Source organism: Chaetura pelagica, unplaced genomic scaffold (genome assembly GCF_000747805.2).
Source record: "Chaetura pelagica isolate M959 unplaced genomic scaffold, ChaPel_1.0 scaffold471, whole genome shotgun sequence".
In the NCBI taxonomy this organism is placed as follows: domain Eukaryota; kingdom Metazoa; phylum Chordata; class Aves; order Apodiformes; family Apodidae; genus Chaetura; species Chaetura pelagica.
In genome coordinates, this window is record NW_009952430.1 from 1,344,147 (window position 1) to 1,369,234 (window position 25,088).

General features: G+C 37.7%; 1 protein-coding gene across 1 annotated transcript in view; it reads right to left on the bottom strand.

Moving 5' to 3' along the window:
* B3GNTL1 (UDP-GlcNAc:betaGal beta-1,3-N-acetylglucosaminyltransferase-like 1) overlaps window positions 1–25,088 on the bottom strand; it is a 117,272-nt gene that overhangs the window by 33,232 nt on the left and 58,952 nt on the right. Inside the window, exon 6 of the mRNA XM_010008242.1 lies at window positions 620–715. Coding sequence (XP_010006544.1) covers window positions 620–715 — 96 coding nt within the window. The remainder of the gene's footprint in view (window positions 1–619; window positions 716–25,088) is intronic.

Below are 25,088 nucleotides of genomic sequence, written 5' to 3' on the forward strand. Positions count from 1 at the left end.
TCCATGAACATGCTGATGAGCCTAGAGCAACCAAATTGAATTCACACAGGAAATGTATAGCAAAAAAGTCACCTCAGTCTCAGTGGAGAAACACTTCTCAGATAACAGTAACTTAATTTCTAACCTCTCAGTCCTGAGCCTTGAGAAAAAGCTACTTAGTATCTTCCAAGGACAAGCCTGAGAACAAAAACTGACAAGTGGATATGAGAAAAGTGGACAAATGAGATTTAATTATAGTAGTTTTATGGCACATTGTGACCTTCCCTCCTCCTTCATTTTAGAGATATAAATCTTTCCCCTTAATGTATTACAATCTCTTTGTCTTCCTGCACCTTTCTTCCCTCCAATCTCCTTCACCAAAACTACCTCACCTTTCAGAGATGATTCATAATGAAACCACAAGCTGACTTTTGTCAGTTATGTCCTTCAACCACCAGTTACCCCAAAACAACTGTACTTGGTTTACAACTGTGTTTTTTTAAAAAAGAAACAGCTATACAGTATGACCCAGAGTTAGTAGTCCTCAGTTTTTATCTATATGCCTTTGCATATTGTTTCTTAAAAACAGGTGTAGGACTGTCAGATGGTTCCTGGACTGCATATTATCCATAGCACTCACCTTCCCATCCTCATCAAATTTTCCCACATGAAAAAACCATTCTCGAGAACAGAACCAGGTTGGCATGATCACAGTAGGCCCATGGGAAGTATATATCTAGGAAGAAGGTGAAAAGAACCAGTGTTAGTTAATAGAATGGCAAAACCAGCATCTGTTGGGGAACCAAGCAGACCTTACACATTCACCTGAAATCCTGCAAATACTTATGCCTGTACTTAACCTTCAGCAATTTTAAGCACTGAGAAATGCAAGTGCTTAACATTTAGCATGTTCTTAGCGTTTAAACTGCACAGTACACCAGCTCCTTGGAGGTGTCACAGCCCACAGATTAATCTACTTCTTGCTTCATATTCCATGACCTTCTCTTCTATCATAAGTTACAACCCACGAAGAACACTTCAAGCTTCATTTCAAATTCAGAGACAGATCCTGGTAATGACACTTCTATGAATAATGACAATGCTGATATTGAAGGGAATGAATTGAGAAGAATCTTTAAAAGTTCTTAAAATTAATGCTACAACTGTTGTGCATTGATTTTTCATTTTATATTCCTTATACATATATTAAATAGGAAATGTCATTGATCTTTTATTTTAGCCAATGACAATTAAATCTCAATCAAGCTTGGACACCTAAGATGCAATTTATTTTATACATTACCAGAGTACTATGGATTTGCTACCATGTTACCTATCTTAAAAGGTTGTTGGAACAAAATGTTTTAGGGACTGGAAAGAAAGTGGCTGTTTCATCCTCTTGACTAGTGACAGCCAAGAACTAGACAAATTGGTCTTTGCAGCTTTAAGCAAATTTGTTGTAAACAGAATGGTGAAATAAACCAGAATCTGGATTATGGAAGGTAAATTGGTTCTTTCTTTTGTTACAAGTATCGAGCTAAACAAGACTGAACTTGTCAAACAGAATGTGCAAAGTTGAGACATGAGCCTGTGCCTGCTTGCAAGAACAACACAGGAAATAAAGGGCACAGCCTGGTTTTCAGAGGCAGAAGAAACCAACTTCACAATTACTGCCAGTCTTCAAGCAGTAATGAAAATGCTGATCTTATGAGCAAATGATTTAATAGCGTGTTATAGGGGTAATACTAATATTCCTGTATTGTTCAAATTTTTAAACATACGTGCATGAATGTAAATTTTGCCACGTGCACCTAAGCATTTATACTTTAGAGGTGCTCCTCTTGACTTCAACCTGGGATGGAGCTCCTTCAACTGTTCTTATGTCTGGCAACTTCCATTTCCACAGGTAAACACAGATATTTTTATACAGACACTTAGGATTCCAACTCTCCAAACAGATTAGATGAAAAATCTAATCAAAATTCAACAGGTGATCTACTCCCATTTTTCTTATGGCATGAACCATCTGACCCACAAAGGCACCACGTCAGGGTGAAACAGTGCATGCTAACTTCAGGAATAGAACAACAGAACTTCATGGTCTGTAGAAGGGTCCTAGAGTGACTCATCTCAATATAGACACTTAAATTTCAGTCAGAATAATCCTATTATTTAACAGCTATGATTTAAGACATTAGGTGCTTGTTTGTAACTGAAATATACTGGATCAAGTGTGCTAAATGTCAAAAACTCCCCCCAAAAGTCAGTGGAGCTGAAAGAGTCAAAACAATCCCAGAAAATCAGAGCAGACATGGTTAGTCAGTACATGGTAATTAGCTCCACACTAATTACAAGGGCAATTGAGTATGGTCTGAGCTGAACAATGACCAAACAGTAATCCCAAAAGAAAACAACAGTAGGGAGAAAAGCTAGGCTAGAACACACTGCACGGAATCTCATTTCTGAATGAAAGAAAATCTTCAAAAGAAAGTCTTGAGCCTATTGGAATATGTGGAATGTGTTTGGAGAAGCTTGAATGTGATTTCTTCTGTGCAGGAGGTTCATCAGATAACATAAATGCACTTAATCTTTAAGATGTAGCTCAATGTAATTCTTCATGCTCATGTACTAAGAACATACATACCTAATACCTTTGATAATTTGGGTTCATATATTGACATGAAACACTAAGAAAGACACTAAGAAAAAAGAAAATAATCAAAATGTCACTTATGCTAACACAGATGATGATATGATGATTACATACTAGTTCATCATACACTGATGCCTTTCCTAAATCAAATAGTGCTCTACAGCTCACTGTCCATCTCAGAGGAGATACTAGAGAAGAATTACACAGACAGAACTGAGGATGATGATGAAATGGCTGGATTGGCACATATGATTTCATGGTCTTATTCTTTTAAGAAAGTATTTGAACCTGGAACCATACACCAGCCATGACTCAGTGAATTGGTAAAGAAGCTACTTCTAAGTTAGTATTTATAATGCAAAATAAACTTCAGAAAATTCATATTTGTTGTGCTGGCACAATGGACAAATTCATGCCACCATGCCCCCTTGCTATGCTAACAATAACATTAGTGAAGCTGAAATTCTTTTTTTCTTAGCTATTCAGCTGGATCCTCTAGTAACCACAAAAACACACATGTTACCACAAAGAAGGATGTAGGAAATCAGGGCATCAAGCACTGAGAGGACAGCAAGACCCCCTTTGCAGCAGCAGTGTGGATAACCCCTCAGTAATCTTTAACCTGACAGGGGAAACTGGCAGGAAACTGGCTCAAAGTCTGTATTTACAGCATATCTATATTAATTTAAGAGCTCTCCCACTCATCCTGTCTCTGGGTATGCACCCCAGTCACTCATAACAGCACTGGTCCCACCTGACCCCATGGTCAGCTCAATCAGAGCACCACCTTCTTAACAAAGCTATTATTTTCTTATTTTTTTTTAGTGTTTGTTTTCTATAGCCTTAGTTCTCTGAACTGGTTCACAGTGGGGTCAGACTAGCAGTACTGCTGACATACTGGAGAGGAAAGGAGCAAGCTTGGGAGAAGAAAATAAGACTTCCCTTTTTTTCCTTGCCCACGGTTAATCAGTCCAGCTCTAATATAAAACTGCACCCTCTGTCTGAATACTTCCAGCGATGGGATGAGAACTGGCTCAGGAAAAACATTAAACTCTTCACAACTGCACTGAAACACTACAGCATCTGCCAAACTTCTGAAAAATACCTTAAAGAACTTTTGAAATTTCATCCTAAGAGGAAAAAAAAAAATAACCTCTGCCTTCTACAGTTTGGAAATTCTAGGTTTCAGCTTGGATTGGTCAGATGGGAAAGTCTCCTCTGGATTTCTTTTTTTGCCTACTATTGTCATACACACTTGCCAAGGTGTTAAAAAATGCTTGAATTGGTTGACAGTGATGAAAAAGGCAACTTCTCACTTTGTGAGATTTTATACATAAATCTTTTAGGCTGCATGGACCAGAAACAGAGAAACAAAGAGCAAATGCTAGCCTTAATCTGAAAATCAATCCAAAGCAGATTTTGAATTACAATGCAGCTCTGGAACTGCTATGCTTAGTTTCCTTGGAAACATTCCCCAGATCTGCCCAAGAAATGTTCTGCATCACCTCTGGAACCTCCACAGGTTTTCATTTCCCCTCGAGGAGTTAAGTCAGTATCTTGGAAAGCATGATGGACCTGTGAACCTTTCACACAGCTGTACTGGAAGATTAAGTCTTAAAAATAGTTGTTGCTATTCCAATAGACTGTGTGCTGTAAAGATTAACCAAATATAACCTAGTTGAATGAAATCAATGTTAAAAACTAACTAGAGAGCTCATGGATGAAGGTATAAATCTGCTCAGATTTTTAATTCCTCAAGAACACAGTGTTGTCATAACCAAACTGGAAGCCATCTCCACCAGTTTCCAGGTGATAGAGACAGGCTGCTCTTTCAGCACCATATTTGCTACATTATTTACAATTTTATTGTCATCTGGTTTTATTCCAAGGATCAAATAGGAAGTAATTTAAACTAATTTACTCTGGTTTGCTCTTGCTAACTGTTTGGCTATCGAATTACACTCAACTATTACAGAGATTATCTGAAAATAAATCTAAGGAATATAAAGAGTTGATAAAGTGACTTTAATTTGTTGTGTTTCAAAGCTGTCACCAAGCACATGTAATTCTGGTCCTCACTGATGGTCACTTCAGATCACATCAGCATTCAATTTGAAATTTAAGTTCCAATACTGAGAAAGGCATTGCTGTGTTTATAGTAACTCTGCATGGAAAATTCTATTTCCTGAACCAGCAAATCCAAATGTAACAACAATGTGCAAAAAGAATACATGCAGATGCTGAAACAACCTTATCACACACATTCTGTCATGCAGAACACAGAGGGGAAACACGACAGTTCCCACGAGCAATGCATTTAACCACAGGCCCAGGCTGCTTTCCAATTTAACATGCTAATTCCATAAAATACATTAGACATTTAATTCTACTTCTGCATTAGCATTTATGAAAATTATACCCATACAGATCAAGGATTAGAAGCAACCTCCTATGTTATGGTAAATAAAGCTTTCCAATACCCAGGCTCACGCATTGACATGTTAGAAAGTGAAAAGGCAAAAGTCACATGGCCACAATGATTCTGTGAGCTGTAGGCAGACCTTAGGCTAAAGGACATCACTCCTCACTTGGAAAAAATCATGTGTTAAGATAGCAGTGCATTAATTCAGCAGCAAATGTACCAGGACCTCATTACTGGAGATTACCAGGTTTACACCCAGAACCAGGTGCATATGTGAGTCTGACAGAAGAGGTACAGAAGTTAAGGAAGAGTCCTTATCCTACTTCAAAAAAGAATACTACAAACTTTATTAAGCTTGAAGGAATCTAAACACTCAATCTGGTATGGATTACACTCAGTTAGTTTATATGGAACTGAACTCTTTTACCCTTTCCTATGCCTAATAAATAACTGTCTGTATCACCTAATCATTGCATGCCTTGACATTGGCTGAAAATCCCAGCCCTAAAAAAGCCAGGATCTGGCACAGCAAAAAGTACATTTCAGAAATAAAACATGTCATGACTCTCCATACTGAAAGGTTGATATATACATAGTAATTCTGGTACAAGCTTCACTAAAAATCAGCATTACTTAACCTTCACAATCCCAGACTCTACAAGAGTCCTGAGAATTGCTCATGGCAGTGAAAGAGAGAGCATTCAGCACCTCTGAGAACATATTTCAGTTCTGCTCCTGGAAAAATTATCACCTACCTCTCCCTGTGATTTCCTCAGGATTTGAAGTCTTAATGAAGGCTGAAACATTTCACAGCTTGCAGGAAACACAGACTCTTTGCAAGAATGGAATCAATGAGAGCAGCTGTAAGATGCTACTTGCTCAGTTGCTGTATCTGGTTTTCTATCCAGGGTTTCCTTACCAGTGTTTGGAGAGACCCATACTGTTTATTTTGTGTTAAGAACTACCTAGATTATACAGCTAGTTCCATCTTCAGTATATAGCTGCAGAGTATCCATCACTGCAGAGATGTTCTCTTACAGCTCTAAGTACAATCCCTTCAAGCATTTTAAAACTTACTTGAAGTTCAAATCAAGAAAAAAAAAAAAAAAAAGGGGTGGAGGGGATGTTTTATAACAGGGTTTTAGAATTGATCTCTCTCTCTCCAGTCCTTCTTCCACACCAATATAGTCCAATGATCAAATCTGCTTGTTTGAAGAACTGCTTAATCAACTCCCTTGTCCCTCAGTTTATCACATTCTTAGTGCTCTTTACCAAGCCAGTCACTTCAAGCAAAACACAATATTCATTTTTTAGCTATTTGACCATTATACCAAAACATAACATTCTATACTAATAGCAGTCCCTGTGTTACATGAAATTTTAGTATCAAGTCTCTACACTGTTGGATGTGAAAGCACCATCTGAACTGAGGAAGAGGCATCACCTCCTCCTGACATCTTTGCCTACAACAGAGAGCCCCCAGGAATGAAATGCAGGGTCAGGACCTCTTAGATCAGGCTGCACGCTACCTACTTTTTTTATTCTTTTAATCTGTTGCTGAAAGGAAATCTATTAACAAATTTTCCAGAGGTAAATATATGAACTATACTTTTTATAGTCTAATACATATGTATTGAATTAGTTGTGGGTTTGCTGTATGTGAGCTAGCCCATGCCAGGCTCATTGTGCTGGGTAATTGAAAGCTGACTATACTGCTGAATTTCTTTTTTCCTTTTTTCTTTATTTTTGTAGTTGAATGCTCCTAGCAAAAGCCAATGGCAAGCACCATTCTTCTAGACTTTTTAAGAGCTTTTATCTACTAATGAGGATGAATTAACCTACTGCTGAAACCAAAAGAAAAGATGTATGCAAGGGGAATAGCCTGTATGATTTTAGCATGTTTTACATCTTTTTTTCTTGTCTGTAAGCTGCTAAAAGTGGTCTTTGTGACTTTCATGCCTTAACAAGTGTCTAGTTCTTGGAGAGTTTCCAGTATTTAAAGAGTCAAGTATTTACAATGGAAGAATTACTCCATCCAGTAAAATGAAGCTTTCTGTACCAAGAGGTCGGCTACTTGGCCTACTGTTTATGCTGAGCTTTCTCCACAATAGAAGGAAAACAATATGCTTCAAGTCATATTTCCAGATACTAAAGTGTGGTTACAACAAACAAGAAATCTGCTAATCAGCAACACTGGCCACAGCTCATGTAATAAGTTATAAAAATTATCTTCCCATTTGACTTCTCAACATGTTCCTTAGTGTTTTTGCAAGATGAAGACAGAATAGGTCTTCTAGATTTTGAGACCCAAATGAAGGTAATGTAACTGAAATACTCTAATTTATTACAACAAAATATAAATTTATTTTCATGTCAAAGATCTGTGAAAAACAAAACCTAATGCAAATGTCCCTTTAGCAATGATGGGATAATTCTGTTCTTACAGAATTATAAAGTCTGCCATGTTCAAAAGATTATTCATTTTTTGTGTATAAAAACATCAGCTATGTTTGTAGCTTACTGAACACTATTTCACAGCTAAGAACATACACAGCACAAAGATAATCATGGTAGCCCTGCAAAGGTCTGGAAAATTCTCTTCTCTAGATTCACACTTTTAGGTCTTTTAGCTCCTGCTTCAGTAAGAAGTGCCACCTCTGGGGAAGTATTTGTTGCTGTTGGCTGAGAATTTGCTAATCTTTTCCTTTCCTGCCCGTCTTTCTGGTGACCTCTCCTCCCATTTAATCTCCCTACATGTTACATGTGCAGCAAAAAAAAAATAAGACTATATTCTCTTTTAAAGTGGATAATGCCAGGTCCACAACTAACAAAGCAGTCAGTTGGCTGCTTCTCTAACACTTGCTAGAAAAGAGGAACACACATTCACACCAAAAACAACACAGGAATCCTTTTCACATACAACCAGGTATTTATGTTGAATTGATGTATGAGCAAACCTCCTGGCAAATCTCAACTTCAGCCAACTTTAAAATGCAGGCATTTTGAGAGAGAAAAATGAAATAGTTTTGAGTGTTCAGGCTTTACCAAAAAGCATAACATACCCTACCTACACGTTCACTGATTCTCCTCTTCAAATGAATGTTGATGCTATAGAAGTTGGATGCAGCTGGGAGGTGTGGGAAATACGAAACTTGGTTCAATGAAATACAAGCATCTTCTAAACAACTGTGAATAAGGAGATGCCTTTTGAATTTGAAAAGTTCAAAAAGTTCAGCTGTGTGCTAATGTACATGCAAAAGATCCACAGGCTCAGCAATAAACTTGCTGTATTTCTTTCCACACCAATGATATTTCTTTTGCATGTGTTTTTCCCCTGTTGGCTTTTACCATTTAGAGTTGGTAAAAAGAGAAAAATTAAATCTGATACGAGAGTACAGATTCTGATTATTGGATTAACAACTGAAAGAGCAGAATGTTTTCTTTAGGAAATCAAAGCAAACTTTACCCTAAATCTCCCCTCCTGTTTTGTACCATATCACAAGTCTTTGGAGGGTATCAAAGTACCAAATGCATTCCAGTGCCCCTACAGTGTCACATTTACATTCTGTATCACTTCAAAATCGTGAAAGGGAGAACAAAAAAAAAGACAGGGAATTAAAACATCAATTATTTCATTATTTTAGAAAAATAAATTGCACTGCTAATGCCAAAACCAGTAACGCAACAGATTTGGGGCCGGGTGGGAGGAATTAAATTCTTCTCAGAAATTTGTTTTATGTAAAAGGCTTAATACTAACATCCTGCTCCCTGTTTCAAATATTTTACCCTATAAGACACTTTCTCATCATGATATATACTGAGGGGAAAACCAAAAAACAGCACCTCAGCAGAAGATTTTACACACACATACATTTTTTTATCATTAAAGGGACCTAATTCATGTCAAGAACCCAGTTACAAGTTTCCTTTTCAACAGTGCAGAAGACAAAACTGGAAAGATCTCAACCAATGCTGAGAATACACAGAAATTAAAATTAAGTGCCCATCAATTTGTAAAAGCCTGAGAAAAAACAGAGCTGAGAGCACTACAAAGCTTTTCCCTCCTATCAGCATTATCTTGTTTCAGCCTCCCTAGTAACTTGTTGATGGGTTTATATGTGGGATTTGATTTTGTAGGTTCTTTCACTGTCTCCCAGCCAACAATCTGGTCAACATTTCCTTTTATTTGTGACTGCCTGCTCTACAACCAAAACTCTCTTTGCATGGGTAGTTTGCAGGTCATATCATAGCTCTGAAATTGAGCTCTAAGTCTGCAGCACTCCTGACATTTATTCCTATATTAAGTTCTGTCTGAACTTGGCATTTCTTGTCACTGGTTTGAATTAGATGCTATTCAGCCAGCCAGTCACTGAATCTATTCATCACATTAAAATATATTTTGAATATATTTTACAAGTCTTACAAATTCAACAATAGGGAAGAAAGCAATAACTTAAGGTCTTCCAAGTGGAGGCTGGTATGAATTAGCTTCAGGGCACCTCTGCTCCAATTGGAACAATGCAAATCAACAATAAAGAGCAGGGATTAGGGCTCAGGTTCCTCCTAAACCAGAGATGAGTAAGCAAGCAGCCCAGGCCATGTGGCTCCTCTCTTCCATAGTGAATTTCTGCCACAGAGCAACTCAGCTCATCTAAGACCCCTGTTGCCGTCTCTAATGAGCAAGTGAAGCTCCTAGAGAATGAGGCTTCTAAATTCACGAGTTTAGGTAAGCACCTTTAAATGCAATAGTCACAGAACCTTTAAAGGCAACAAGACAAGAGGGCCTGGCCTGAAGCTGCTCCAGGGGAGGTTTAGGTTGGATACCAGGAAGCACTTCCTCATGGAAAGGGTGATCAGACATTGGAATGAACTGCCCAGGGCAGTGGTGGAGACACCATCCCTGGAGGTGCTCAAGGAAAGGCTGATGTGGCACTTGGTGCCCTGGTCTGGAGATGTGGGGGTGTTGGTCATAGGCTGGACTGGATGATCTCAGAGGGCTTTTCGAGCCCAAATAATTCTGTGATTCTGTGAAATAGGTGAATAACTGCCTAAGCCTCATGTATCCACACATTCCTATAATCAGGATTATCCTCAAATTGATTAATTTCTGTAGCAAAAATAGTATCTAAAAAACTGCTCCAGTATGCTGTGTGAATCTGATACTAAGCAACATGTAGCTAAAATGTTCAAAGAACAGATGAAGGCAATTCTGCTACACAAATGAAAGAAGTTTTTAGATTCTTTTTTAACACTTTTTTTCTCATCTCCTCCTGCAAAAACAGTTACACCTAAAAGAACAGTAACATCTACTATCTGGCACTCAGCATCTGTAATTAGCAAATAGTAATGGTATCATAGATAGACAGATGGCAGCAAAAAGGGTCTTGCTATAAATTCAAAGCCAGCTGAATCAGAAAAGCCAATGTTGATTTTCCAGCTGTCAAAAAACTGAAAATCAGTGGATGATGCAGATGCTATAATTGTACTTGATGTAACTTAAAATTTGAAAGGCTAGGAAGGACCTAACAAGCAGTTCTTGTGATTTATATATTTGAAAATCACACAACCTGTTACAATTAATAAGATTTAAAGGTGTGAAATCACTGAATTACAAATTCCTTTAAAAGTAGTATAAAACACAAAAGCACAATAACATCTTAAAAATATTGTGTTTAAAAAATATTCATTCTAATTTCTCTGTCATTAATCTGTAAAATTTAGGTAATTTTTTTGACAATTTTCCCAAAACTCCATAAAATTGCTATCAAAAGCTTTGCACATGCTACTTGCAAAAAAATAAAGCACAGCAAACCAAGAGGAATTTCCAGCAAAGATTGATCTGTATTTTTTTCCAGTAATTACTGTTGCAATTTATTATGAAGATTGGTCCAATCTTTTCTATAGTAGGGGAAGACAACAGGTTGCACATTCCTATGGGGAACAACAAACATCTCTGCCAGCATAGATGAACTGTTCACTATTACAAACCAAGGAAATGAGGAGTTTCACTGCAACAAACAATCCATGGTGACAAACAACAGTAACTTTGAAGCTCAAGTATGATGCCAGCATAACAAAAGTAAAAATTACTAAGAGCATTAATCAGATCTCCCAGTAAGGCTTTAGGTAACTTAGGTTTGTATTAAGCATGATCAATGTATTAAAAATACTTATTCCTATTTCTTTTAAAATATTTATTATTCTTCATATTGGTTGCATGAAGACATTAAGACTTCCAACTAGTCTTTTGGCTCCAGACATCCACTGAAATTGTTGAGAAATTAAGCTTTTTATTAACAATATATAAGATTTCTAAACCTGAAGCTCTAGGTCCTTGTGCAAGATCAAAAAAAAAGCACATTTCTAGAATGACAGCACCCCTGCCCTGCTGTGTCCCTGAACAAATTCAGTTAGAGTTCCTCTTGGCCAGCACAAGCAGTTCTTGCTGTTCTGAATCCAGAAACATCTACATCCCTCCCTGCACTGCATAAGAAACTCAGCAAATTTAACACTGGGAATCAGACTCTTGTGTTTGGTTTAATAATAAACACTATAACCTCTTTTTTGGAAGTGGGGATTTCTGCCCTTTTCAAAACTGCATTTCCCAGGGAAATCCTGTGTAAAAATACATGACTGAGCCATAAGGACCTGCATGTTGCAGTAGAGGAGTCTAAGTTCCAGAGTCAGCAAAACCTCAGAAAGAACCTGTTAAATCCTGATTCAGGAAACCACTGCTTTGGTAGCATCCAGGTAGGCAAGCTGCATATGGTTAAACATCTAGATGAGTCACTTCTGAAGCACTATTTTTCACACATGCATAAGTCTTTTTCTGCCCCAGCACAATTCTTTGGAGGTTGGAAAGAGGGAAAGGCAGCTTTTGAAAGAGAAAACGGATCTTGAAAAATACGCCGACTCATCTATAAAAGCTACTTTTATGTTGTGAAGGTCACTCATGTCATCTCTGCAAGCAAGAAGCCATCTTTTCTGGTTTGAATGCAGTGAAAGAAGTGCAAGATGTGATCTTCCAAAAACAGCTGAAGCATTTTAGCCACTCATACAGTTTCATGATAATAAACATGTTCTTCCCCTTCAAGAAAAAACTTCAAATGCTGCCAAAAGACCATAAAACTAAGGAGGTATAGTACCTGCAGGACTTGCTACTCTGGCATACTTCAAGCAACACCCTGTGAAAAATGACAGCAATGCTGGACCTATGAAATACAGCCTGTGTTAGTGCAGTAACTGTTCACTGAGGTACCAGCCAAAGGAGAAAGATGAAACAAGAGTTTTCTGGACTCAAACCTTCCAACTCAGCAACATCTTTTTTAAATACGAAAAAAAATACTGACTGGCAAGTCTTTCTGCTTGCTAAAGGAAATTAAGACATCAGCTCTTTAAAGCTCATGGAACATCAAAAGACATCCTGTTCAGTGAAAATTTTATTTTATTTTCCTACTTCACTGCGATGCGAGACAAATTAATCCTAAGAAGTAGAGAATATGGTGCTGTGTGTTATTGCTGCTATCTGTATTGTACAGCTGCCATGGAGGACATGGAAATAAAATACCCTCCAGACTGAGAAAAACCTCCCTTTAATAGAAGTCCCAGAAGAAAGGAGGGAAGTACACTCACTTTTATCCATACACATACTTTAGCTGCTTCCCAACACCAGGTGTGCCAAGATTTTAGCACTGAAGCTAAATGTGTGACACTTCAAGCACTTTAATTTGAATTAGGTAGTTTATAATAACCACTTCCCTTCATTTCCAAGGGGAACTTCTCACGTTTCATTCTATACAATGATACTGTGTTTATATCAACTGCCACTTAGAAAAGACACAAACCAGGTTTATATACAGTATCTGCAAAATGTAAAGTTAAAAAATTATATGAAACAGCTGCACAGTGTTCTATGTTAAAGGGAAGATGTTTGTGTTTCCACTTCTATCAGCAAAAATACAGACTTACCTTCATTGACTTCAGTAGAATTACTGCACCCAGGGCATGTTTATACCTTCTGATCTGTAACACATTCCTGACATACATACAGGATCCTCTGCAGGCAGCTAGAAGCTGTCTCAGAGAGAGGTATGTTAGTTCAGGCACAGTGCCATGCCAGGCCTGGACCCAGGGCTTCTCATCAGACCAAGGAGTCAGCGAAATTCATTCATCATCACTTTGACCTGGGATCAAACTCATCATTATTGAATACATCAACATACCCAGAAAAGAAGGCATTTCTGCTGACTTATGAGGCCTTCTAAAAAGGCCTGTCCAAATACCAGGTCATTTGGACATCAAGTGCATACCTGAAAGTTTTTAAGAAAGTATAAATACTTGAAAGCACAGCTGCAATTTAAAAAACCTTCAACTTTTGTACACAGAGACAAAACCAGAACAGACTTCCAGCTGGAAGGAATCTACAATGATCCAAATGCCTGACCAATTCTGGCCTGACCAACTTAAACCATATTATTAAGGGCATTGTCCAAATGCCTCTTAAACACTGACAAGCTCAAAGCATCGACCACCTCTCTTGGAAGCCTGTTCAAAAATAACAGACACGTTCATTTTATCAACATCAAGAGATGATGGAACAAGTTTTACTCGGCCTTATCACATTACTTTTGATATTTCTGTGGCTTATTCTCAATTTCCCATTGTAAAGTTTCCAACTTCCAAGCTATTACTCCAGATAAAATTCTGCACATCCTTTCCCTTAGCATTTGCCTGCTAATTCCACTGGGCCCCACTGGCCACCCCACCACGTCTCATCATCTCCTCTGAAGCACCTGCTCCCACAGCAACCCTGCAGTGGGAGCAGGGATGGGATGGCAGCAGACAGCAGTTTGCCTCTCATGTCATTCAAATTCAAATATTTCTTATGCTTGAAACATTTATTAAATGAAGGAATGGTATATCTTTCAGTTTCAGTTCAGGGAACACAAAACAAGCAAGCTTTCCTTTCAAGGAAAGAGACAGGAAAACAAGAAGATGTTTGAGAAAAGAACAAAAAAAGGACAAAACTTCCTATGCTGTCACAGCTGTTCTGGTCCTTACATTCTGTTTAAATATTTTCCAGTCTAACAGTCAAACAGTTCAAAATAACATACTAATGTGTCTGCTGTACAACATGATCAGACCTGGACAGTCTCATTTCTGCTGCAACATGAGACCTCTTCACACCAGTGGAAAAAACTAAATGAAAGGAAACTTTTAAGATCAATGCCATGACCAATTATTCAAACATCATCCTTTCTTTTGCTAAATCATAGAAAGCCAATTATATCTTTTGATATAAAAATCTTCATTGTAAAGCAAAGAAAACAGTATATTTATCATTTCAGTATCAGAAGTGAACCAGTACAAAATATAATGCCATGGGACTAGTTAACAATATTTTTTGTTGTTTCAAATAAAAAGACATACCCCTTGAGAGGTCAGACAGAAGGTGACAAGGAAAGCTATCAGAAATTCATATCAACTTATTCAAGTTAAAAAACAAATGCCTTCTTCCTAAACCCCATGCATTTCCCAATGATGACACTTTATAGATAAACTGCAAATCACTCTAGCTTCAGTGGTCATTTACTAAAAATGAATCTCAATGTTTACTGCACTAAACTAAATATTTTAAGCCAGAAGCACTATGCAAGAACAACAGGTTTATAGAAACCTGTTCCTTTTGGATTACTGTGCTTTAACAGATGTTATTTTCACAGGGTGGCAACTTTTAAAATCTCATATTAAGTTTTTGCAGTGATGACCACTGACACAAAGTTTTGCTTTGAAAGTATGTATCAAGCATTTAATTCCTTCCTTTTATGAAGGAAATGTCTGGATCAATGTCCTTTCTGTTTAAATCAAACTATGCATGGTTGGGCAGCATCCTAATGTTTCACTATTTTTCTTTCAGTTGTGTCACCTGTTGTCACAATAGTCTTGTTGTTTTAAACTGTTCTAGACATAATTTCTTAACTTACTAATAAGGTAATTGGTATTCTCCAATCCTACATGATTTCTCACTAGCCAGCTGCAATCAGAATATATCCTTAGCATCCCAGCTGCTTTGCAAATCCAGCAACAATTTTAAACATCAATATTTAAAATAGCGACAGAAGTTAAAATCCAAAATCCATTCCATATTGAAAAAAATAAACTTGTCAGGAATGCCTTTTCCATTCTAAATATTTCTGTTTAGTTAAAATAAACCATTCTCTTGACACAAACATGAAACAAGGTTTTTCTGAATGCAAGAGAAACCCAAGAACTCTGATGCTGTACATCTGAAGCTCTGAGCGTGCAGCTTCAAACCCAGTGCCAGTGATTCCAGTTACTGTGTGGCTCCTCAACAAGCCCTTGGTCTACAAATGAACCCTGAAGCTTTGAAGTAATTGCAGAAACATAGAAAGATACTCTATGCTACTGCATGGCCCTGTACTAGAATTCATTTTCAACAGTTGGAGCAAAGTATGAGCTTTATAGAGCATATTACTTTGTTATTGTTGTTGCTTCCCATAAACAGGACAAATTGTCCTGCAACATATTGGTCTGTGTCCTCCAACTCCAGAATTCTTCAGACCTTGTGTGGTAGGCTGACCTGGGCTGGCTGCCAGGTGCCCACCTCTCACTCTCCCTCCTCACAGAATGGGCAAGAAGATTAAAACCAGGCAGTTTAATGAAATTTAAAAAAAAAAAAAAAAAAAAAGCAAATGCTGCACATGGAAGCAAAAAAATCCCCACATATTCTCTACTTCCCACCAGCAGCTAATGTCCACCCACTGCTTTGGAATACAAATGCCTTAATGACAAATGCTCCCCTGCCCCTTTCCTTTCTCTTAGCTTTTACTGCTGAGGAAGATGTCATCTTGCTGGGGTCAGCTGGAGTCAGCTGTCCTGGCTATGATCCCTTCCCAGCCTCTTGCCCACTCCCAACCTACTGGGGGAGAAGTTGCAGAGACCCCTGATGTTGTGGGAGCACCACTCAGAAAGAGCAACACACTGGTATGTTCCTCACACCCTTCCAGCAGCACAGGTGAAGCCCAGCACTATTTGGGCTTACACAAGGGAAGTCACCTCCAGCCCAGCCAGACCCACCATAGTTCATTAGAACTTTTAAAAAATATTTTATAAGGGCTTGTGTGTTTTGCCAGTAAAATAAAGCAAACTCTTTGAGTTGCTGTGCTTTTGATTACTTGCAAATATTTGAGGTTAGTAGTTGATAGGACTGAACAAAGCCATAAGGTTTTAAAATGTTTATTTCAAAATTAAAAGCATGGCTACAAATTTAGCCCTCAGTTAAGAGGAGTAAATGACTTCCCCTAAATTCAGCAAAAGAATATGGTGCTAAAATCTCAAGTAAATCACTTGAGATCTGATGACAGATCACAAGTTTCAATCCTGTAAGGAGAAAATTCTTTACTTGAAAGAAAGGTTCTTGGAACCCCTGGGTGATTTATGTCAGCCTTGGGCATTTCTCTCTCAGTCTCAAAATAAAAGAGATTGTTAACGCAATTCCTGAAAGGAGCCTGTAAATAAGGATGGGGAAGAGCTGTTCAGAAGGATGTGTAACAACAGGACAAAGGGTAATGGTTTCAAGCTAGAAAAGGGTGGATTTAGATTGGACATTAGGAAAAAGTTCTTGTGGATCACTGGAATGGGTTGCCTAGTGAGGTGGTGGAGGCCCCATCCCTGGAGACATTCAAGGTCAGGCTTGATGGGGCTCTGAGCAACCTGGTCTAGTTAGAAATGTCCCTGCCTCTTGTAGGGTGTTGGACTAGATGACCTTTAGAGATCCCTTCCAACCCAAACCATTCTATGATTCTATGAAATTCCTGATCAAAGAGCATCACTAGAAAACAGAATATATTTTTTTCTTTGTGTTTGAAAAGATAAAATATCAGTGTCCTCTGGGAAAAAAGAAAAACAATCACAAGTAGAATTGTGAAAGAAAGATTCAAAGATTAAGGAGGTTAAAATTCAGCTCTGCTGCTAGATGTGCTGTCAGCCTCCTGTGCAGATATCCCACACTAAAGATGCCCAGACACTGCTCAGCTGCAGAAATCTCCCTCATGATGACAATGATACTAACTGACCTGTATGTAGCAAAATCAAACCATATTCAAATTTCAGTATGGAATAGGTAACTGAAACAGCAGGACAAGAGAGTGGGAGAGGAACTGAGTGGTGGGAGGGTGATGGAAATAAAAGCACTCTGAAGAAGACCCTTGAGTTGCAGACACAAAAGCTGCAGACAGAGCTGCAAGAAGTTGTAGAAAAACCTGCAAGGCTTGAAACAGTAAGTAAAAAAACTGCTTACCTTTGCTTCCTTTATGTTTTAGTCAGGAAAAAACAACCCAACAGATTTTGCATGGATAAAGAAACTAGACTGTGACAAGAAATATCTGATGCTTTCATCAGCTTAATCCCATAACAACTCACCAGACCCCAAAGCCTGCCTACCTACTCAGCTCAAAACAGGTGATGTTGTGTATAAGGCTAATACCCCTCAACAAGTTCTAACACATCTCATAACTCCACAGTTGAGTCTATGTCATCTTAAAGAAAAAGAGAAGTAACAAACTATAACATAACATAGGAAGTTCAATTTAAATATGAGGAAAAACTTCTGTACAGTGAGGGTGACAGAGCCCTGGGACAGGCTGCCTAGGGAGCTGGAGTCCCCTTCTCTGGAGATATTCAAGACCCACCTGGACACAGTCCTGGGTGATGTGCTCCAGGGGATCCTGCTTTAGTGCTTTTTTGAACTAGATGATCTTTAGAGGTCCCTTCCAATCTTTGACAATTCCATGATTCTGTGAATTTAGTCTGTAAATGTTTTCATTTTTTACTAAAATATGTGGATTTGGTTTTAATCTACAGTTCTATTGATGAGCTTCCTAAATCCATCCTAAATCACCCAACATCAAACAGGTAAATGTAAATTAATTAATACCTTTTCTCACTCTTTGCTGAGCTGTAGAGGCTATATATGATATAGATATATAGGAATAGATAGATATATATGGAATATATGATACAAATCCCTTTCACAGATTTCTTAGGATAAACACATAGAGAGGATAATTTCAATAATTTATCAAAAATTACTTCCTTGAATTCTTACTTTATCTCTTCTCTGAAAGTTCACAATTCACAGAAAGGAGAAACAACAAATAAGTAAGGAAAACAGTCAAACAAGTTTCACTTTTCTTCTCATAAACATTGCCTCTCAACAGAACCTGCTTGAAGCTGAAGGTTTAGGCCACACATCCTAATAAGACAAGTTGAGAACCTGGTCTGATAGAAATGGTCACAGTAACAACTCACAAAGAGAACCCAGGGGATTCATTTGCACAGAATCTATTTGGCATATACCAAAATAAATCCAACCAAACATAAAGCTTGTTCACAGCTACGCCTCATTTCATATATGAATATAGACCACATGTTGGAGGATTAAGCTGGTGAACCCAATCTGTCTCATCCAGAAAACAGTAATGTAACAATTGGGCTACACAACTCTCAATTATTTCGTATAGACCAGCTGTGTACAGAGCATGTTCTGCTCCAAAGTACAGACCCTTCCTACAAGGAGATCTGCCGTAACAAGAGCCTTAAATTCAAAACACACCCATGTGTCATTGAGCCAGTAGTCTTTCCACAGGGGAAAACAAACCTACACACATTAACACTGCAAAGAGGACACCTACTACATGTCAGAGTTCTCCCTCTCTGAAAGGGACTTCAAATATCCCTTTTTTCATTCAATGCTTCATTTCCTGGGAACAACTTTTTAAATCATTCTGTGTAGGCAAGAAACTAAAAAAGGGAAAATGCACTTGTAATTTCTCCATCTATGTTACAGCTGCCCAAATGATGTTTCACCAGGCACCAAGCAGCCCTCTGTGGAGAAACAGCCTGCCAAATTCTACAATTACAGGTTAAAAACCAGACACGAGCCAAATGAGCAGCACAGGATCCATAAATCTCAGGCAACACTAAATTGAACTGAAGCTTATTTTTCCTTTTGATCTCAGCAGATTAACCAGGCTTTCCCAGCCATCAGTCCCTAATACTTTGAAAAAAGACACACAGAACAGTTGACAGTTTTTATAATTCATTTTCAATACTCATGCTTTTTTCCAACTCTTTTCAAGAGTTGATCCTTGCACATGACTCCAGAGTTATACAGAAAAGATGGGTAGTAAATTCTGATGGGGGGGAAAAGGCCCTTAGTGCTTTTTGTCTTGCACTTCTAAGAAAGTAGACTTTCATCTTATAATTATGTTAATAAGTCACATGTAACTACATCTGTTTTGTAAAAAGCTTCTTGGCAATAACAGCTGAAGTCACAATCTTGTTTATGTGGGTAGCTTGATTATGGTGATGATAAAGATGAGTCTTCATGGGCTTGAGGAAGAAAAAACCACCAGTAAGGTTCAGATAGTCACAACAGTCCTAAAGAAAACATGACTCACAAAGTCACTAAAAATGTTCCTTTTAGAGCAGCAAAACCTTTTTATTTTTGGATCTTCATTGTTTGAAGAGTTTCCCTGTAAAAATTTGTCATATGTGACCGTAGCAGAGGAGCAGGGTACATTTCCTTCAGTCTTCTTATAAACTGCTCATGAAAAGTCTCCTGCAGTGGAGAATTCAATTGTCTCCTTCAAAGCACCTGACTGACTTTCTAAAACAAATGTGCATAAGGTGAATTGATCTTATGCAGAACATAACCTTATCCTGCTTTTGTAACCTTACCACATGCCAAACATGCCACAGTAAGATGGACACATCTTAGAAATGTCAGTTTAAGCCTAAGGATGCACATGATTTTGTGTAAGAATACACCTGCAGGAACAATACAGAACTGCTGAAATTCTATTCCAAGCTGAGAGCACAAAACTTTCAGGTCTAAAGATGTAGTGCCCATGAGCAGATATTTTCACTTCCAAGCAGCACTGCTGCCTGACAGACAGATGCTGATTTTATTTTATAATAAATGATGACAGAAACTACCTCAGACAGCACATACTGTACCAAAATTATACTTTGTTGCCTTTGCATTCATCTCCATATACAAGATACATGAATAGGTCCTAAAGTAAGATTTAGAATCCTTTAATGGAGTATCAGTTCAAGACATGAGGTGAACATTTTACTCCTGTTATGAAACACTAAAATAAACAGTATAAATGCTGCAGTTCCACCCAGCTCAGGAGTTTGCCTTCTCTCACTAATCAATACAGGGTTAGGGCTGCAGACTGCAGATTTTGGCAGCTCCCCTGTGTGTCACACTGTGGCAAGTGTGATCTGAAACCTCTGAACATAACTCAGTATTGAGACAGGAAAAGAGATTAGAAATTAAAATCTTGCTCAAAGTTGATACTTATGCCAGACCTACCAAGTTGCTTAGAGCAAGTTTTATACAGGGAGTTAAAGCTGCTTTGTTAGGAAGCTTTAGAAATATTTTGAGCTGTGGGAATTTCTCCCCAGTTCTCCCTTCTGCCCTCCCTTTTTTAAATAAGAACTTTTATGAAGCAGTATGCAACCCCAAACTTCAGAAAGCATACAGGGCCACTGGGTCATCTGCATTACAATGCTTCATTCATCATGTATTTATATTGTAAATTACGTTTCCCTATAAGAAAAATAATTTCCTGTCAAAATGAAAGTGCTCGATTTTGACACTTCATTTGTATGCCTGACCAAAAAACCAGACTCCAGCCAAAAAGCTTCATTAACTTAATTTTATCTAAAGCATAGCCATATGGAGGCAGAGAGGACAATTACAACTTAATAATTTTACTATCTGGATCTGAAGATTATTTTTGAATAGTTAAAAATAGTCTTACACAGCTAGAAACATGGAAATTGTAAGGATATTGCACTATTAAACACATCTGTACTGTAAAACACCTTAGCAATCTTATAGCTTTTTCCTTATGAAACCTAGAATACCTGCCTTAGTAGTTTTAAGTTTCGTGTGAGCTCAATTTTTCTCTTAGAAAATTTTTGAGAGAGCTATTGTATGTTACCAGTTTTATTTTGTATTGTTCCCTTCCAAAATAATAGAAAAGTAATGTATGAATAAAACCATTTATATTTGTAATGTATCTGTGAAGAGAAGTAAAACAGTGCTATCAAATTTCCTTCAGTAACTATACAACCTTCAAAAATCTCATTTTCCAAATGTAAATTATTTCCCAGCAAAAGAGCTTATATAATTCTACAGTCCAATCAGAATACAAAGTGTCTGAATTTCTCAGACATTAATGTCTACATTTATGTGCCTTCTCTCCTTCTCTGTCATCTCTTCTTTCCACCTCTGTTGGTTTCTTGGCTTCAAACTTCAGTGTCTAGTAAGACAGCATATCTTGTCCCTGGGAAGAAAGGCCTGGCTTGTAACTTTCTGGCTTTCACAAGTGCCAGATCAAAGAAAAGACAAGGAAAACCCAAACAAAACAAAGATAAGGAAAAAAAAAAGAAGATCCCAAAAAGTGAGCAGAGAGCTAAGCTTCTACTCAGAAGTCTGTGAAAACTGCACTAATTCAGCAAAGTGGTCAAGAAGGATTGAGGTAAAACAGCATTTTATGCACTTGTACTCTTTGGTACTTGCATCTTTACAGAGAATGCTTTAACCAAATACTTCTTTAGATCTCTACACTTGGAGCTTTGCAAACCTCTGAAAATGTGCATGTGGAAACTGCTCAGGGAGAGCACTAGCTTCCTTTAACTAAATAATCAGAGTGATGGAAAGCAGACATCACACTGGAGTTATACTTCTAATAAACAGTCTGAAACATTAGAGGCCTCACTTAGAGACATCAATTTTCTAAGGTGAGAAAGTTGTATTCTCAATTCACCATCTGCTGGCATCTCCCTTCCTGTTCTCGTTGCAGGAACTGCAACAAAGACCTGCCTGCCCTGAAGAAGTCAACAGGAATAGTTAAGCCATTTTAAAAGCCAGGATCTTGTATCTCCTCTTAGCAGGAACTCTCTTGTTATGCAGAGACCGCACTATTGGCAGATGCTGCCATTATTTTGAGACATTTCTGAAAATTTCTTTCTCTGTATCACACTAGAAAGCCTCCTCATCCCTCAGGAAAATTAAACATCAGCTCAGGTGTTCGCTATCCTTCTTGTTTCAAAATAACACACAAGAAAAATGCCCACACAGGCATTTCCCCTCTCATACACTTATAAGTAAGTAGTTACTCTGGATGCAAATCCACAATGAACACAAAGCACAGAATTAGGGCAGAAAATCAACATTTGCTCTTAGCACCACTCCTTTAAAAAAGTGGCAAGGAAATCTTTATCACTTTCAAACTTTAACTATTCCAGATTAATGCCTCTGGAATTAATACACCTGTGTTTACACACTAATACAGAGCACATCTTAAAAAACAGACACTGAATAACTATTGAAATAGGAATAAATATAACTAGCTTTCTTCTTTTTTTTTTTTTTTAATTAATATTTTCTGATTTCCACAGGTTTTAACTTTGGTCTCAGATGCAAACAATAGACCTTCAGAATACCAGCACTTCCAAATAGCTTGAAAATATAAGTGTCACTGATGGATTTCATTCAATGAAAATGACATTAACTGTCAACAAACCAAATAGTATGAATGAATCAGAATTCCTTTTCTTCATTAAACTCTCCTAATCACACAATTACTGCTTGTTAGGACAAGTTCCCACACAGTCCTTCTGTCAACAACAAATAATCAGCTTCACCCACCTGAAAATTCAGATCAACTATTTGAAATCATAATGGGGAGTCTGCATAAGTCCATCCTTTGTCTTCATTTATGGCATGTTCAAGCAAACACAAACCATAGAGCAGATTCAGTGAGACTGAACAGTGCACTCATCTGCTCCGTTATCTTCCTAAGATGCAGATATTTTGGGTTCACCTAGGCAGCTATACAAACTATTACCTGCTGAAAACATGATCCACTTTCATCTGACAACCTTTTAAACTTGTCACAGCAATGTTAGTATTATTACATCCAGTTTAACCAGTAGGAAGACACAAATCCCTGCTCATGAGCCTGGGAGAGAGATTAAATTAATTTCAGATACAACAGAAATCTACCAGCACTAGTAACACATGGAAATAATTTTCTTCCCTTGACCTCCTCTTATATTTTACCACATTTTCTGATAGGTAAGTGCTTTAACCAGGGATTCTCCTACAATGAATCCTCAAGTTTCTCAACTGCAGCCTCAGGTATTGCCTTAATCCACCCTTACTTTTCTCTGTAATTCCCAAAAGAGGGAAGCCTAAAAAAAAGAGGAAGTATTCTGTTCAATTTCTCTGCCATAGTTTACTAGAAGGAAATTGGATTTGGCTCCACTGTCTTACCCAATATAAAACTGAAGAAATCAGCTCCAGTTACAAATTCCATGCATAGAGCAGAGTCATGCATTTTCAAGAAGTTATTAGTGCTTTTAATACAGGATTACTGCATGAGGCACTGCAAGCTGTGATGATATTAAAATAACAGTACGAATCCAGTAGGAAAAGAGCTTTGCTGGAAACCTTACATAAGGACAAATTCCCTAGATTAAAGGATTTAAACAATCAACTGTCAAACAAGACTCCTAAGGGTATTTACAAGATGAATTACTACTTTAAAACCCATACAGAACTTTCCTGTACTGCCCAATGAAAGCCAACATAGGCGTTTGCTGTAAGAGTCATGCTAAGAGCCCAGTCAAGCTATGTCACACTAACAACCTCAATGCTTAATAGACCATGAACAAAGAGGTGTCCTCCTTCTCGTGGGAATGACACACAAGAGGGACTTTAGAATGCTCAACTGCCACATTCTTGAGACCCAGCTCTGATTTCTAAATAGTTGCAATCATAGAAACAACAGTTGGAATATGTAAAATTAGGGAGTAAATAAAGTTACTGGAACAACCCAAAGTTTCTGTAGCACAATGAACATACCCAGTAATTCTGATATTCTGCTGCCTGCACAATATAATCAGAAAAAGGATTTCATGCTGTTGGAATGACAGTAAACAAGAACCACATATCTACATACTCGTTTTTGTCTTCTGCTCTAAACAAGCAGCACATACACAAGGGGAAAATGCATTATTTTGCACACTGCATAATACATGACAAAGGCTATTTACCAACAATCAGTGTTTGAGATGACACACACAGTGCCAACATTTAAAGCTTCTACAACAAAAGTTGCTAATTCAAATTATTCTTTCTTGTCAGGTCTTTAATATCATATAACTTCCTGTTATGTCTTTTTCTAACTGTCTTGCTATTCTATCCAAATGAGAACATTCTAAATACCTGTTCTCCTAGTACTACTTATAAACCCACTGCTATTCCATAACGTGCTGTGTAACACCAATGATGCAGATTTATGTATGTATATATGTGCTGCAAAGGTATGAAATACCTGAAGTGTTTGCAGGTGCAAAATTGCATCTGCTGCAGCCAGGTTTTGGGCTTTTTTACTCTTACCATTGGGCTCAGTACTACCCTGGATACACGTAGAAATATAACCTGCTTTTGTTTTTAGAAGAGTTCTAAGAAAGTTCAAAAATCTCTAAGAAACTTGGGTGTGCAGCTCTAGGTTTTTTTAGAGCCTTTGAAGCTTAGAGCAACATTTAATTGCTTTATGATTTCCACCCAGTTCATGTTATGTCTTTTTCTAACTGTCTTGCTATTCTATCCAAATGAGAACATTCTAAATACCTGTTCTCCTAGTACTACTTATAAACCCACTGCTATTCCATAACGTGCTGTGTAACACCAATGATGCAGATTTATGTATGTATATATGTGCTGCAAAGGTATGAAATACCTGAAGTGTTTGCAGGTGCAAAATTGCATCTGCTGCAGCCAGGTTTTGGGCTTTTTTACTCTTACCATTGGGCTCAGTACTACCCTGGATACACGTAGAAATATAACCTGCTTTTGTTTTTAGAAGAGTTCTAAGAAAGTTCAAAAATCTCTAAGAAACTTGGGTGTGCAGCTCTAGGTTTTTTTAG